The 16,581-nt window shown below is 42.9% G+C and overlaps 3 protein-coding genes across 3 annotated transcripts; all 3 read left to right on the top strand.

Annotated features, from left to right (window-relative positions):
• Positions 1-3,779: 3,779 nt before the first annotated feature.
• Positions 3,780-4,691, top strand: LACBIDRAFT_322459 (uncharacterized protein; the record flags this gene model as incomplete). Its single annotated transcript, XM_001875951.1, has 3 exons — positions 3,780-3,869; positions 3,953-4,062; positions 4,118-4,691. 3 exons carry the CDS (start codon positions 3,780-3,782, stop codon positions 4,689-4,691), a joined length of 774 nt encoding a protein of 257 aa, XP_001875986.1.
• Positions 4,692-6,087: 1,396 nt separating this feature from the next.
• On the top strand, positions 6,088-7,771 carry LACBIDRAFT_322458 (uncharacterized protein; the record flags this gene model as incomplete). Its single annotated transcript, XM_001875950.1, has 4 exons — positions 6,088-6,097; positions 6,167-6,337; positions 6,394-6,465; positions 6,690-7,771. 4 exons carry the CDS (start codon positions 6,088-6,090, stop codon positions 7,769-7,771), a joined length of 1,335 nt encoding a protein of 444 aa, XP_001875985.1.
• Positions 7,772-11,700: 3,929 nt separating this feature from the next.
• Positions 11,701-12,854, top strand: LACBIDRAFT_322457 (uncharacterized protein; the record flags this gene model as incomplete). Its single annotated transcript, XM_001875949.1, has 4 exons — positions 11,701-11,895; positions 11,942-12,029; positions 12,094-12,247; positions 12,482-12,854. The coding sequence occupies 4 exons, from the start codon at positions 11,701-11,703 to the stop codon at positions 12,852-12,854; spliced, it is 810 nt and encodes a 269-aa protein (XP_001875984.1).
• Positions 12,855-16,581: the final 3,727 nt, after the last annotated feature.

Below are 16,581 nucleotides of genomic sequence, written 5' to 3'. Positions count from 1 at the left end.
GAATGGTATGGTATGGTATGGTATGGTATGGTATGGTATGGTATGGTATGAGGTGGAATGGTATGTGGCATCCATACCATGGTATGATGGAATTGGTATGAGGGTCATACCACTCTGGAATGGGTACCACTAAGGTTCCCTAATTCAAAGAATTGGATAACCTCATAGGTACCCAAAAATGGGTGACTGAAGTGATATTAGGCTACAAATTCAGGCCAGATAGTCCAAACCATCTATTGAAAATGAGTTGAAATAGGCTTTATCCCAGCTTTCCCATGCATCCAAAGCTATTTAATGATACATATCTTTCCCAATCCTTTCTATTAGAACAATATTCATCCAAATCAAACAAAACCACATCTATTGTGATGAAGTGGTCATAGAGAAGAAAAGAAAAGTGGAAATGCTTTCAGGTTTTTGCCACTTCAGTCACCCACTGACAACTGACTGTTAGTCTTGCAAACTCCATGAATACTACGGGACTAAATGTCAGGGTGTATATCTATAGTGTATATATTCTGGGCTTGTATATCTCCACTTTTACCTAAATATATTTTGTTGTCCAATGTCACACTAAATATATTTCCTCACTGGAATGGACTCCAAATATATTTCTTATGCCTGGACCCTGAATTGTGACTGTCACAATGTAGAAATATATTTCTTGTCTGGGATGGACTTGGCATATATTTTGCAGCTAGGGTTGACTAAGGATATATTTTTTCAGCCACAAGGGGTGTCTGGGGTCCTATATTTAAGAGAAAAACTTGGGATTTTTTTAATATAGGGGACAGGGGATTTACCTATTATTTTGTAGACAGAATACCCTCATTGGGATGTTTGTTGACAGATATTTACCAATGGGTTTGACCCATGTGTAGTATATGCATTGATGTGTGCACTATTTCCTAATTGGGAACAGCATTACATTTTTTTCTGCCACACCTGATGTCAGGCACAGTGCGCATTTAGGTTGGGAACTGTTTCCCACGCTTTTTGGGCCAGAAGAATTAATGGCTAGCATGGTGTCGTCATTGTTAATGATGTGCACACTATTTCCTAATTGGGCGACTTCCTAATTGGGAAAAGCGTTACACTTTTTTCTGACAGACCTGATGTCAGGCACAGTGCACATTTAGGCTGGGAACTGTTTCCCACGCTTCTTGGGCTAGAGGAGTTAATGGCTAGCATGGTGTGGTCATTGTTAATGATGATGTGCACACTATTTCCTAATTAAGAAAAGCGTTACACTTTTTTCTGACACACCTGATGTCAGGCACACTGCGCATTTGGGTGGGGAATTATTTCCCACACTTTGGTTTGTAGTGTCTGCTTTTTTCATTACAACACTTGTTTAAGAAAATTGAGATTATATGATGGTGTTGTTGGCCATACTATATGTGTATGCTATGTAAGTAGGCAGGACTACTGGGCAAAATATATTTAACCTATTATTGAAAGCATTTATATTAATGGCTTTTCAGGAATGAAAAAACCCTCAATTTTTAAAGGTTGGAGTTGACTATCTGGCCTCCACTTGGAATTGGAAATCTTAGCAAAAACCTGAAAGCATTTCCACTTTTCTTTTCTTCTCTATGACCACTTCATCACAATAGATGTGGTTTTGTTTGATTTGGATGAATATTGTTCTAATAGAAAGGATTGGGAAAGATATGTATCATTAAATAGCTTTGGATGCATGGGAAAGCTGGGATAAAGCCTATTTCAACTCATTTTCAATAGATGGTTTGGACTATATGGCCTGAATTTGTAGCCTAATATCTCAGGAAAAACCTGGAGAACCACCCCACAAAAAATGGCACCCAATGGACCAGTATTGCAGCCTGCAGAAATAATTTATATATTTTGGAAACGGACCCAGACACCCTATGACAGCTTTGGTATGATGGTATGAAGTGACATCATACCATCTGGTATGGTATAACAGGACATGGTATGGTATGGTGACATGGTATTGGTATGGTATGGTAACATGGTATTGATATGAGTGGGGTATGGTATGGGTTTTCCATTCCATGGTACCATGGTATTGGTATGGAGCTCATATACCACCCCGGAATGGGTACCCCCAAGGTACCCTAAATCAAGGAATTGATGTACCTCATAGGTACCCAAAAATGGGTGACTGAAGTGAAAATGGGCAAATACAGGCCAGTGGCTAGATAATGTCAGAGAGGATAACAGCTTCTAATTTTAAATATAACACTTGCTCCACCAATGTGAAAGACAATGTTGGGCAAGCCATTTGAGTTGGAGCAAAAAATTTGGTCAAGTCTTCGTAGCAGTTAGTGTTTAAAGGTTCAGTTCAGTCCGGTTTTTTGCCCCGAAAACGCGCAACCGTGGACCGCAACTGGTCCAGGACCGACCCAGATATTGAGGGAACCGAACCGAACCACCTAGGACCGGTCTTTTGCGGTCCATGATACCGGTTCATACCGATCCAGACCGGTTTTTTTGCGTATAATTTATTATATCAATATAAACCATTTGTATCTCAACCATGATTACTCTGAAAAATAAACGGGTTATATAAAATAGTAAAGCATATAAATACCCGTCATTCTACCAATTTTCAAGAGATTTAATGAAGATTTGACATAGCTATGACTGAAACTGAATTACATCTCCTAGAGACTCGGGTAAAATATGGATTTGGTTATATCTTTCTCAATTCTTAACTGTTTTTGATGAAACAAAAACCCAATAAAAGGCAATAAACGTGGTTACAAGGCTATGTAACGCACGTGACCGTTTAACCGGTTGCAACCGATTAAAACCGGTCTTTGAACGGTTTTCAAATATTTTCGAAATGAGGCAACCGGCAACCGGACCACCCCCAAATTGGGGCAACTGCAACCGGAAAAAAGACCGGACCATGGTCCGGTTCAGTTCGGTCCACCGGTTTTTTGTGGTCCTATGGACTGAACCTTTAAACACTAGTAGCATTCATGATCTGCAGAGTAAAATGTATCACATCTAGGGCATTTTCCTGTAAGTACAGGAACATTCTCATACATTGAGTGGCCTTTGATAAATGTCACCAAAGGTATATCACAATCTTGAGTACCCTTCTGCAAAGAGTGAGGTTGACATGAAAGTGTTCCACAGATGAAAGAATTTGGGCAGATAACAAGAGCTGGTTGTATTTCTTTCATAGATACCAGAAGGAGTTTACAGATGCAATTTCCTTTCTTATCATAAGAAGAAAGAGATAAGGCAGTGGCAAAATCATTGAGCTTTTTGCAAGTATGCTGGAAAAGTGATTCATGTTGAAAGAAAAGGGATAAAGTACGATCTTCTCCAAGTTTATTTGCAATGGCATTGGCCAAAGCAATTAACCAACCAGATATCTGAATTTTGTGATGGCATATATGTTCACCCATAATCATTGAGCCCTTGTCTGACCCGATTGGCAGGGCAAGTTGTTCAGCTTGCCCCCACCACACAATTCAACCAGAAAAGGGTGGCCTCAAGCACTATGAGATGCATTTTAAGCACAATCACTGTCTAACTCCAATAGTTGTTGTAAATTCAAAGAGTGAGTGTTTCAACCAGCTACCCCATCTCCAAACAATCAGCTTTTTTCTATTTTTTTTAAGAACTGGGTGCTGGCACTGAGATTGGTTGATCGGTCAGGCCGGCAATAGATAAGGAGATATCATGCCTTTTCGATGACTTTACAGCAGTCTCCTGGAGGGCAGTTGAGGGGCATCTTAGCAAGAAACACTCTCTGTCCAAACATGATATCTTGACTAAATATGAACTTTTCCCACCCACCACTGGCGTTTTCATTATTGCATCACCAGAACCCTCTCAACCTCCACCTGCTGCTGTCACCACCACCTGAGGTTTGAGCCACAAGGCCAAGAACACCTTGACTCTCAATTCCGATCAGCTCTCAAGGTGCACCATATGAGTGACACATCAGTAGCTCACCTTCTCCTTCAAGAAGTGCCTCAGCATCTCCTTCCAAGCCATTAGGCTCACCTTCTCCCTCAAGAAGCATATCAGCATCGCTGTTCAGGCCATCAGAAAACTTCAGTGTGCTCCCCTCTCCTTCACCACTTGTGCATCTCGCTTTCTCTCAACCTACCAGCCCACAGCCACAGCATGAGAGGGAGGATGAGTCTATGGGGAGTGGGTCTAGTAGAAGTTTAAGCTGTTTACAGGAAGGTCAGATGGAGGTTAGTAATGATGATGAGGAGGATAGTGATGAGGAGGGGGAGGACCAGGGTGATGAGGAGTGGGAGGAGCAGGAAGTAGATACAGGTGGAGATGAGAAGCATTCTCCAGGGCTAAGTTCTGATGGTGAGCAACACATGGATGTTGATCTGACTGAGGGCTCCATGATTGAATCTACACTTGAGCATCTTGATCTGACTGTTGGTTTGACTGGGGGCTCCATGATTGAACCTACTGCTGTTTTGGCTGGGTACTCCATGATCGAATCTGATCTGACTACTGAGATCTCCATGATTGCACTGGAGGCTCCTAATCTGACTGCTGTGTCAATTGAGAGCTCTATAATTGAACATGCACTTGAGGCTGCTTCTCTAATTGTAGTGGAGTTGAAATGGCTGCCTGACTCTTGTTCTAAATTTGTTGCTTGCAAGGCCACTTCAGTCACCCATGTTTGGGTACCTATGAGGTACATCAATTCCTTGATTTAGTGTACCTTGAGTATTCCAGAGTGGTATATGAGCTCCATACCAATACCATGGTGCTACAGAATGGAAAACCCATACCATATCCCAATCATACCAATACCATGTCACCATACCATACCATGTCACCTCATACCATACCATACCATACCATCATAGCAAAGCTGTCACAGGGTCCTTTTTCAAAATATATAAATTCTTTCTGCAGGTTGCAATATTGGTCCATTGGGTGTCATTTTTTTGTGGAAAGGTTCTTCAGGTTTTTCCTGAGATATTAAGATACAAATGGAGGCTACATAGTCAAATCCATCTTTTGAAAATCAGTTCAAATGAGCTTTATCCCAGCTTTTTCCATGCATCAAAAGCCATTTATTGATACATATTAATACTGCATCCATTATGATGATGTGGTATTTGAGCACTTCAGTCACCCACTGACCACTGACTATTAGTCATGTAATTTCAGTATATATTACATGACTAATAGTAGTACTGTATTTATTTATTGTACTGAATATATCCAGAATCTTTACTGTAAGCCCTTTCTCTTAGCTTTCTAAATATACTGAAATCATGTTGTTTGGTTTGTTTTCATAGAGAAAAACACAAAAAACAAAAGAAAATGCGATGCTTTTGAAATTCCTTTACCTCATATCTCCATAACAGGAGCACTTCAGAATATAATTCAAACAGATTTGGGAAGCTACAATGTAAGGCTACAACTTTCGTTTTCACCATTTTTAGTAATTGGTCATGTGACCATCATCCCAACATCCCATTACATGGACCCTGAAAACTGCCCCCAACATCATCACCAACAGTGAGCAACACCCTAAACTCATCATTGTTCCCTGTATTTTATTGCTATTTTTCATTTAACATAGCCACACCTTCCATATTTGGCAATGGGCAGTGGATCCTGAAAACAGTAGGACCCTACAGCCCCAGGAAAGCATTTACAAACAAAAAGAAATTTATCAATAATACCTCTACTAGTGAAAAATCATAACACACTTTTCTTTGGAACTAGGACCCCAGACACCTCTAGTAGTCTATCCAGAGCCAAAATGTATTCAGTGGTGTGACAGGCAAGTTTGTGACATGTTAACCAAAAAGATTTATTCAGTAGTGAAACCATGAAATATATTTGTTTTAGAGTCTTGGCATCAAAAAAGATTTATTTAGTGCAAAAAAATAGATTCAGTAGTGAAACTATGAAATAAATTTAATTCAGAGTCTTGGCACCAAAAAGATTTATTTAGTGCAAAAAAATAGATTCAATAGTGTGACAGCTGATTTTGTGACATTTTAAGAAAACAGATACAGTAAAGATTCTGGATATATTCAGTACAATAAATAAATACAGTACTACTATTAGTCATGTAATATATACTGAAATTACATGACTAATAGTCAGTGGTCAGTGGGTGACTGAAGTGCCACAAAGCCACTGGAAACCGATGCCAATGTCTTGAACACAGAATTTGCTGAAGAAGCACCCACTCATCCAGATGACTCTGAAGATGAAAATCTCAATGTGGATGTATTTCAAGAAGAATATATTATACAAGACAGCAAGGATGAACAGGATCCACATGAAGACATTGACAATGAGCTTTTATTGGAAAAAACCATGAATGAGGTTTACACGTGTGAGCTCAATTTATTCTCCTCCACCATCACCCCTTGCTAATATTCCATTCTCTAGACTGCCAAGATTGCAACATTGATCAACACTCGACTGACCATGACAATCCCTCCCCAGAACAGGCTGCCACCAGTAATTCACAATTGGTCATCCTGCAAGTGATTTTCATTTTCATCCACTCAAGCGCAGACTAACCATAGGAAATTCTTTTAGCCTCATAAACGAAGAAGAGCCGTGGCTGACAATCAGGCCCACAGGGGGTCGCTCAACCCCATTTTCCTGCCTTCACTATGTTTGGCTCAAAGTCAATTGATACACTCGTGAGGAAACTGGCTCAATGCAATTCAACTCATCAGGGGATGGCCATTTGTGGAGCTTTGGGAGGCTAGGAGCTCCCCTGAAGCAAATTGATATGCACACTTGGGCTGCAGCATGCAAAGAAGCAGACACCAATTTTCGAGACACCGTCCTTTCTCTGGCAATATCAGATGCTGACTTCATTGAGAATTCTACAAGGTTGACACATGAAATCAAGGATGTCGGGATCAGACTTGCACCCCATCAACAAGTCCAAAACCTCAGGTGGATGGGCCCCATACAAAGTCAGCTGAGGAAGTTGGTTTTTGACCATATATCTGTGATAGATGGTGAAATCCAAGTTGACCTTCATCAAGCCAACTGTTGGTTGGAGCAAGAGCAAATGGCCCTTGACTCCCTGGCAAATATCCTTGTCCTCTCCACTGGTGTTAGCTTCTGTGGGTGGCAGTTATCGTCTGTTCGCTTTGATTGTTCAGAATTGATGGACCGGAATGTCTGGATTGTGGACAACACCTTCATTGCTACCCACCCCAAGGCAAAACAGTGCAACAGAGAATTTGTGCCAACACCTGTTGCCTTTCCCAAGAAGTTGTTCTCATACATTGCGGTTTACCTCTACTTCATCCGGCCAGTTGCATGCAATGTCTTAAAAGCCCTTAATCGTGATTTTTCTTATCATTCAAGCATTCTCTGGGCCCATTCCATACCTTTGGAAGGGCATGTTTTGAGAGCATGGAGTGGACGTGACGTGGCATTATGCACAGGAAGGCTAATGAAGAAGCTCACTGGCCTCAGAATAACTCCTTTACTTGCCTGTCAAGTTTCTCAGGCCATCTTCCATGACAAATTCCCCCAACTATTTTCAGATGTCCCAACTGTGCTCAATGAACTATACCTATATGGAAATCGCTGCAGATTCCCCAGCTGGCTGGACCTCCTAACTGAGGCTGCTGTTAAGCTCCTTACTGTTAGTCAGATATGGCAGGCAATGTTAGAGGTTGAACCTGTTTCTTCAATATGGATGCCACTGGTGGAAGGTTGCTGCATCCTTCCATCAGAGAGGAAGGAGAATTGGGAGGCAGCATTCCTGACTGCCAACAGTTACTCTGATTTTTCATAATCCATAGCCATACCTTCTGTATTTGGAGATGTGCTCTGGACCCTGAAATCAATCACATGACCAATTATGTTACTTATCATTTGGATCAATCCTGGGACTAGTCCTGTCTGAAAATCCTCAGGACTGTCTCCAGTCCTCAGGAATACACTCTCACAGGACTCATAAAATGGGTGGCACACCAGCCATTTTAGTGTAATACAACTACATTTAGACCACAATACATATTCAGAAAGAACCAGAAAATCACCCATGGTTCATTCATTTTGCACTCATCTGTATGTCCAACTTTTGAAATGTGTCATTAGTGTTTAAAGGTTCAGTCCATAGGACCGCAAAAAACCGGTGGACCGAACTGAACCGGACCATGGTCCGGTCTTTTTTTCGGTTGCAGTTGCCCCAATTTGGGGGTGGTCCGGTTGCCGGTTGCCTCATTTCGAAAATCTTTGAAAACCGTTCAAAGACCGGTTTTAATCGGTTGCAACCGGTTAAACGGTCACGTGCGTTACATAGCCTTGTAACCACGTTTATTGCCTTTTATTGGGTTTTTGTTTCATCAAAAACGGTTAAGAATTGAGAAAGATATAACCAAATCCATATTTTACCCAAGTCTCTAGGAGATATAATTCAGTTTCAGTCATAGCTATGTCAAATCTTCATTAAATCTCTTGAAAATTGGTAGAATGACGGGTATTTATATGCTTTACTATTTTATATAACCCGTTTATTTTTCAGAGTAATCATGGTTGAGATACAAATGGTTTATATTGATATAATAAATTATACGCAAAAAAACCGGTCTGGATCGGTCTGAACCGGTATCATGGACCGCAAAAGACCGGTCCTAGGTGGTTCGGTTCGGTTCCCTCAATATCTGGTTCGGTCCTGGACCGGTTGCGGTCCACGGTTGCGCGTTTTTGGGGCAAAAAACCGGACTGAACTGAACCTTTAAACACTATGTGTCATAGCCCATTAGTAAACTTTGTAGTCTATTTCTGACTTTTGTAGTGCATTATTCATTTTTGTAGAGGTCTTTATTGTCCCCCTATAGGGGGTTATTTATATGGCTAGGCAGCCATACACCTCCCCTCCAGGATACCAGAGTCCTCCGCCATGTGACCGCACCCCATGTCCTGGGTCACAGGATAACCTCAACATGGTACTGGCTCGCGGCTCCATGTTATGAACCCTCTCCCACATACCCCGGATTTTCTCCACCACCATCTCACACTCACGCCTTCGTCAACAGTCTACCCATGAAAGCAATGTTCACTGCCTGGCAGCCTCCTTCTCTCTTAGAGACTCTGCTGCTCTCCTTGCCGTCTGTCACAGACCTTCTGAAACATCAAATATGCCCTGCTATGCTTGCACAACAGCCCTTCCTGACATCAGAACTCTGATGATTCACATCCAGAATGCACATGCCAGTGGTGCAAAGATATCAGTATGCACCAAGCCCATCTTACATACTCCTACTCCTCAGCACCAGCCCTTACCACAATTACCTTTGCATTTGAACCCCTCCACAATTGCCTTTGGAGAACAACGGTTCATCTGGCTGGATGCCATTTCAGAGAGATTCACTATTCACCCCTATTCAGTTGTCTCCAGTACAACCATCATCTCCCCATTTACCCATGGAGGAACTAACAGTCTCTTTGCCCCAAAATACAGACTGCTACCTCCCCCATGTTGAAGCCACTCCACCAAGGTCACCTTTGCTTCAGAATAACTCCAACTCTCCACCTTTACAGAACTTTCCATCACCACCTCACCACTACCACTATCCTCATCCATCCCAACAGCACTCTCATCCATGTCTTCACTGCCTGCAATCTCTTTCTGGGCAAAAACCCTTTCTATGCAGGTGTATTTGTGAATGTAATGGGCCTGGGGGACTCTCTTAGCCAAGTGTCAGACCAGCATGTGCACACCAAAGAAATAGGTTGCAGGTCATCAAGTTTTATTAGTGGGAGGTGTCAATTTTTAGAGCATGATGACATATCTGGTGTCATCATGTGCCAACCTGACTGCTGTGCCCAGCAACAATTGAACTTGGTTTGAACCTTGGTGAACATGGCCTCAGACTTGGATGTGATGGACAGTTGGCACTTTTAAATGATGCCTGAAGTATAGCATGATAGCAAATAGATTGTCACTGGGTATAACTTGAAAAGTCCCCAATAAAAATACATTTTGCATAGAGCAAGAAAGGTGTGGGGGTTTCACATCCTTGTCCAATAGGACCTCTGTTTATTTCTTTAGGATTTGTTAGTAGGCATGAGAAGTGCCTTGTGAAATATTTTCAGCCCCAACTCACCAAGAAAAATGTCAAGGATTGGTCTAGGATGATTGCTGTATGCAAAATGTACTTTTATTAGGGACTTTTCAAGTTATACCCAGTGACAATCTATTTAGTATCATGCCATACTTTAGGCATCATTTAAAAGACATCCCAAGTCTCCATGGATTGACTCAAAAGGATGGTAGCATTTTTTCTTCTTCCAGAAAAGAAGGACCAATGCTGTAGATACTTCTTTAAACTTGCCTGTCACACCACTGAATACATTTTGGCTCTGGATACACTTCAACCACCCATTTTTGGGTACCTATGAGGTTATCCAATTCTTTGAATTAGGGAACCTTAGTGGTACCCCATTCCAGAGTGGTATGACCCTCATACCAATTCCATCATACCATGGTATGGATGCCACATACCATTCCACTGCATACCATACCATTCTATTCCATTCCATTCCATTCCATACCATACCATTCCATACCATACTGTACCATACCATCATTCCATAGCTGTCACAGGGTGTCTGAGGTGCTTTTTACAAAATATGAAAATTATTTCTCCAGGCTGCAATACTGATCCATTGGGCTCCATTTTTTGTGGAATAGTTCTTCAAATTTCTTCTGACATGACATTTTAAGCTACAAGTGGAGGCTATAGGATGAACTTGATCCTTTGAAATTTCACTTAAAAATTAGCTTGATTGGGCTTTATCCCAGAGTTTGGCCATTTTCACTGTGGATAATCCATCACAAGCCACTTAAAAGTGCATATCTTGCCAGGCCATTTATATTCATGACAAATAAATTAATGTTGTATCCATCACAATGGCATGGGCTCTGAAGGAAAACAAGAATTTTGCAAGACTTTATTTATTGCAAAGGCATGAACTTTAGCCAAATTACTACCCAAGGCAAGATTGCCTTCTTCAGATAGAATATGTTCAAAATTTGCCATTTATGAAAAAGTACGGGGTCATTCCATAGGAATGGGATCATCAAAAAACTTGGATTTGAAATCTCCTCATATCTGCCACTCAGCAGAGCTGAACGTTTGAACACAAGCAGTCAGGGTCCATCCCAAAAGGGAAATATCACCTGGTTTGACTAAAAGTGAAGAAACCAAGACAAGAATGATTTGACCTATCAGGGTCCATGTAATGGGTTGTTGGGATGATGGTCACATGACAAATTACCAAAAATGGTCAAAAACGAAAGTTGTAGCCCTACTATGTAGCTTCCCAAATCTGTTTGAATTATGTTCTAAAGTGCTCCTGTTGTGGAGATATGAGGTAAAGGAATTTCAAAAGTGTCGTTAAAAAGGTATGAGGCTGTCTTATCTTCACTCCCAACTGTGTCTAAAGGCGGAGAGCAGTGTTCTGCCATTAGGTTGAACCTGGTCAGCGGCTTGTTTCTTCCTTGATTCTTGGGTATTCACAACTCTAGCAGAGACAGCCTCCTGTGCCCTTGCCCAACATTGATGAATTGAACCCCCCTGTGGGGCGACAAAGGGCCAAAAATTGCTCTTCTGAGTCACAGGAGAAGGCTGCTATGCGTCTGCTGAAAGGTCCGCCAATCTGTGGTTGAAATATGCTCCCACCTATACTCTCTCCCACATCACACTCACTGACCTTATGGAACGAACCAAAAATTGTGACAAAGATGTCGACAAGGCCAACACTATCATCTCTGGGATGCAGGACCTCAAAGCAGATGCCTGCTCTGCAAAATTCATGGACAAAACTGGGAAGACCTTGGCATGTGTCTTTTCCCACAGAATGCAGATGAATGACCAGGCTACAGTGGAAAGAAAAGGCAGGGGGGAAAGGGTAAGTCAAGTAATTTTTTGGATGATGCCGCTTAACATGAATACAGACCGCCTACCCTGGACCCCATAAACGGATGCTGAAGGACGTTCAAGCGTCTAAGTCTGAAGACCAGCACTGGGATGGAATTCCTCTAAGTAAGCGGCATTGACAGTATCTTCGGCCCCTCACTGCCTAATCACAGAGCAACATGCTTTGGAGATATCACCAATGTGCACAAGAACTTCACCAGTTTTTGGCCCCTCACACCAACAAAAGGGGATATCCAGCATCCCAACCAAAGTGTTATGGCTTACAGTCTCGAGCCCCCCCCTGATTGCCCTGAAGATGTGGAATATATTAGGGATGGCATGGGGTCAGCTGAGGAGATGGGGGATGAAAGAATGGGGGTGACACATCTTGTCCACGCATGGCATCAACAAGGCCATCCTGTTTGTATCCTAAATTTCCTGGCCATTGGGGCGCTAACCCTGTTTCAATTAGAATGATCCCATGACCCACTTGTGGGACATGGCTGGGAGTCATGCAAAGGGCAAATGGCTGTTTTGTGATATTTTGAGGGCAGTAGATCTGTTGCCTTGTACCTCAGTGAATGCTTCAAGGTCGCCTTTCCCAATTACTATTCCCAGTACAAGGCTGCCTTTGCAGCTGGTGCCTGGATGACGGAGGACCCTGGGCCTTGGCTGGGGAGGGCCATGGTTTGGAAGTTTCCAGTTGAGACCCATGTGGACAGCTTAGATGACGGGACCTCTTTACTCTCCCCCACCTATTCCTACCGGACTCCTACTGGATTCCTGGAATCCTACTGGACTGGACTAGGACTGGGACAAATTTCATGCTGGCTGATCACCATACAAATTTTGTACCCTAGTCCTAGTGGAATCCTAGTAAACTCCTACTGGAATGATCCCAAACCACCAGGAATTGTGGAATTCTGCTGGATTTTTAAAGAATGGGTATAGTGGAGTCCAGTACAAGGAGTCCAGGAGGAGTTTACTAGGAATTTCCAGGGACAGGGAGCCCAGTGGGACCAACAGTCTGTCACTGTTGTTGTTATTATATAATACAAAAAAAGCACAACATGACAGAATTGAACTCTCAACCTTACAGACGGAGTGGCAAATACTTCATATCAAGCACTTTAACCTAGAAAGGATGTCGGTGAATTCCACAAGTGGGAATTTTGCCCAAACCCAACAACACTCGACAACACCACCATCACCACCCTCTTGCTCACCCACCACGTACACGTTGCCTTGTCACTGCCGTTGCCTCATCAATCACACAACAATGACCCCACCCATGGACACGACAACCACCCACAAACCATGAGTGCCCACCGACATGACAAACAAGAAAGACAAGGGACAGCGATGACCCCCTCCCACCCACCAATGACGACCGTAACACCCACCACCACAAATGACAACTACTGCCCACAAAAAACACCCAGCGCCCACAAACGATGCCCACCGCCCACAAAAAACACCCAGCACCCACAAATGACAGCCGCCGCCCATGCAAACAACAACTGCCACCCACGAAAAACACCCAGCACACACAAACAACAACCGCCACCCACGAAAAGCAGCCCGCCTATGTGTGCAATGACTCGGTGCCCACAAAATGACAACTCAGTGCATCCCTCCTCCCTGTCTCCCTGTCTCCCTCCCTCCCTCTCTCCCTCCCTCCCGCTCTCCCTCCCTCCCTCTCTCTCTCCCTCCCTCTCTCTCTCCCTCCCTCCTTCCCTCCCTCCCTCTTTTCCTCCCTCCCTTCCTCTCTCCACCTCTCTCACCCCCTCCCCTCTCCATCATTTCACTTCACTCACTCCCCCTCCTTCCATAGCTCTCTCCCTCCACCACTCCCTCCATCACTCCTCCACTCCCACCATCACTCCACCACTCCCTCCATCACTCCACCACTCCCTCCCTCTCCCTCATTACATTAGTAAAATATCTTTCTGTATTTAGTTGTCATTTCACAATACAATATTTGTTTAAATGTGACTTTGGGGTCTGAACATCCAGTCCTAAATGTTTGACTGACTGTCCCTGGGATTTGTTAATTGTCATGCAAAAAGCCAGGCGAACAGGAAATTGCCTTTGGCATAACTGGAATGGAAGTTCACCATTTGAAGGCTTAAATTTTATGTGGGGAATGAATGCTGTGTGTCCTGCATATTCTCCTCCCAGAATGCATACTTCTAAAACATGGGAAGAGGCACAGGTGAGGATTGCAGGGGTTCCATTGCATTGTCCATTTGCTGGATCAATGTTTCGAAGGATCATCACTGGTGCACCTATCTTGAGTTTCAATTTTGCTAGAGGCATTCCACTAAGGTTGATGGAATTGAGGTATTCTACTGGATATTCAAATTCACCATCTACACCTCCTTCTCTCATAATAGAATCTGCAGAGTGAAATGTTAATTCATTTCCGCACATGTGTTGAAGTATAGTTTTGTTGAGATCATCAACATCATCATTCCGAGCTGTTAAAATGGTCTGATCAAGGAAATACTGGACATTACTTGCATTTTGAGACAAAGTGGTTAGGCCAGGATAGAGTGCATTAATTAGAGATGCAACATCACTCCCACATTTCATTCTTTCTGGCAGAAGAGTAGAACCCCCTGCATTTGTATGCTTCCTATGCCCAATTTCAATAAGCCAGGGTGCAAAGTCTTTTTCTTCCTGTGAAGTATTTTCCAGATGCATATTCTCTTGCATCAATGGTGGTGGTTGGAATGGAACATTTGTTGATTGTTTGTTGATTGTTGAGGACAACAAATTGAGCTTCGGGTGTAGCTAGAAAATAACAATATTAATATCTATTGACCTTATTTTAACATTTTTAAACAGTTACATAGTGCAGTGGGAAGAGCACTCTTTGTGTTGGCCACATGATAATGCAAGGGTTCAATTCTCAATTCTTCATAGATTACATGGATTCCACATGGAATCCATACAGAATAACCCAGAGAAGGTAAAGACCTCAGTTCCTGCACCCCATGTATAGTAATACCCCCAGTTCCAAATTCTATCTGTGTTGGGGAATTTATTATTTATCCCTATCTAGTCCATAGCACCCAGAAACCCCTGATGCCATAGGGTAGGGACTTACACCTAACAGTGTTGGGACCTAGTCTGTCAAGAGCCAAGCCCAAGGTATCAACTATATCCCAGAGAATGTCATGAAAGTATACAAACTACATAACTACTGCTCCCCTTTGATGACCACATCTTGGGACCAAGGTCCAGGTGTTTCCTGACTATTCATTCTTGGCATGACCCTCAGCCTTAGAAACAACATGGCACCTGTAATATCCATGCATGCTGTTGGCACCCATGATATCTTTTTACATTCCGATACATCTCCTAGGTCAATGAAGGTTTTCTTGATACAAGAATAGAACAGTATTGAACCTGGCCTGCAACTGGTTAAGTTTGTTGTATTGGTTTATTTAACTTTGGAGTGATTTCCTTCCAGCAACTGCACCGCCACTCCATCACTGGTCCCATCGCCAGAGAACTCCCAACATGGTGAGACCACAGTCCCACTTTCCCAAAGAGGCAACCCTGAGGGATGGTTCCAACATCCCATGCCTCCCATCTATGACAAGACAGCATTCCAGCCTTTGCAGCACCTGGCTAATATCACTGAGTGTCCAGCACATCCTCCCTAATCCCACGATCTCCCAGGTGTCAATAGTAGCAGCGAAAATCCCCAGTGTCAACATGTAGTCTGGGAATGGTCTTGTGGAGGGTTTGAACCCCCAACCTCCTGGCTTGAGTGCACCAAGAGGTGAGCAGTGGTGCCACTACACCACCACTCCCCCTCATTTATCTCATATCTGCACAATGGGAGCACTTTTGAACATACTTCATACAGATTCAGTAAGCTACAGTGTAGAGCTATAGCTTTTATTTTTGGCTATTTTTGGTAATTGGCCATGTGACCATCATCCCGATATCTTGTTGAATGAAGTTGTGAAGCTCATAGCTCGAGGAGGCAACCTTGGGCCAATAGGTGCTGCACAGCCACTGATCCAATTCCAGAATGAGTTGTGATCACTTCCCTTAGTTTTTCTTTTGTAGAATAGTTGTACAATAGCCTACTTTATACATTCAAATTTCAAAGTGTTGTAATAATGCTAAACATGAAAAATATCCAAAGAAAATGCAGTTTTCTGGCAACATCTCATTCACTCTCATAGCCCTCTATATCCTCCCAACCCTCCTCCTCATCCTCCTCTTCCTCCTCATCCTCCTCTTCCTCTCCTCATATTGGATGAGCTTCCAAGCACCATTTGTATGCAGATCAATAGCATCTACAAGTGCTTTGCGGATATCAGCAACTTTGGTTGGCATTGGCCCTTGCTTGAGATTTGGAGCACCTGCACTCTTGAAGAGTCTCAATTGGTCCTTGAGGGACGTGCCCTTGAGTCCTGGGACCTTTTCCTTGTCAAAAACAAGTTCCAACTGTGCAATCCGTTCTGCAGTTGCCTTTGCATTTTGCTCCTGAACCTCCTTGCGTGCAGTTTTCTTTGCTTGTCGTTGGTCACGGAAATCAGTAAGTTCATTGCGCCTTTTCTTCTCCTCCCCATTTGCCTCTCGTCCAAGTTTATGTATATACTGATAGTCTTCCTCAGTAAACTTTGTTTCCATAAATGCTTGTGTGTTATTGCGG

This window comes from Laccaria bicolor, genomic scaffold (assembly GCF_000143565.1).
Source record: "Laccaria bicolor S238N-H82 LACBIscaffold_3 genomic scaffold, whole genome shotgun sequence".
In the NCBI taxonomy this organism is placed as follows: Eukaryota; Fungi; Basidiomycota; class Agaricomycetes; order Agaricales; family Hydnangiaceae; genus Laccaria; species Laccaria bicolor.
This window is presented reverse-complemented; position numbering and strand designations above follow the sequence as displayed.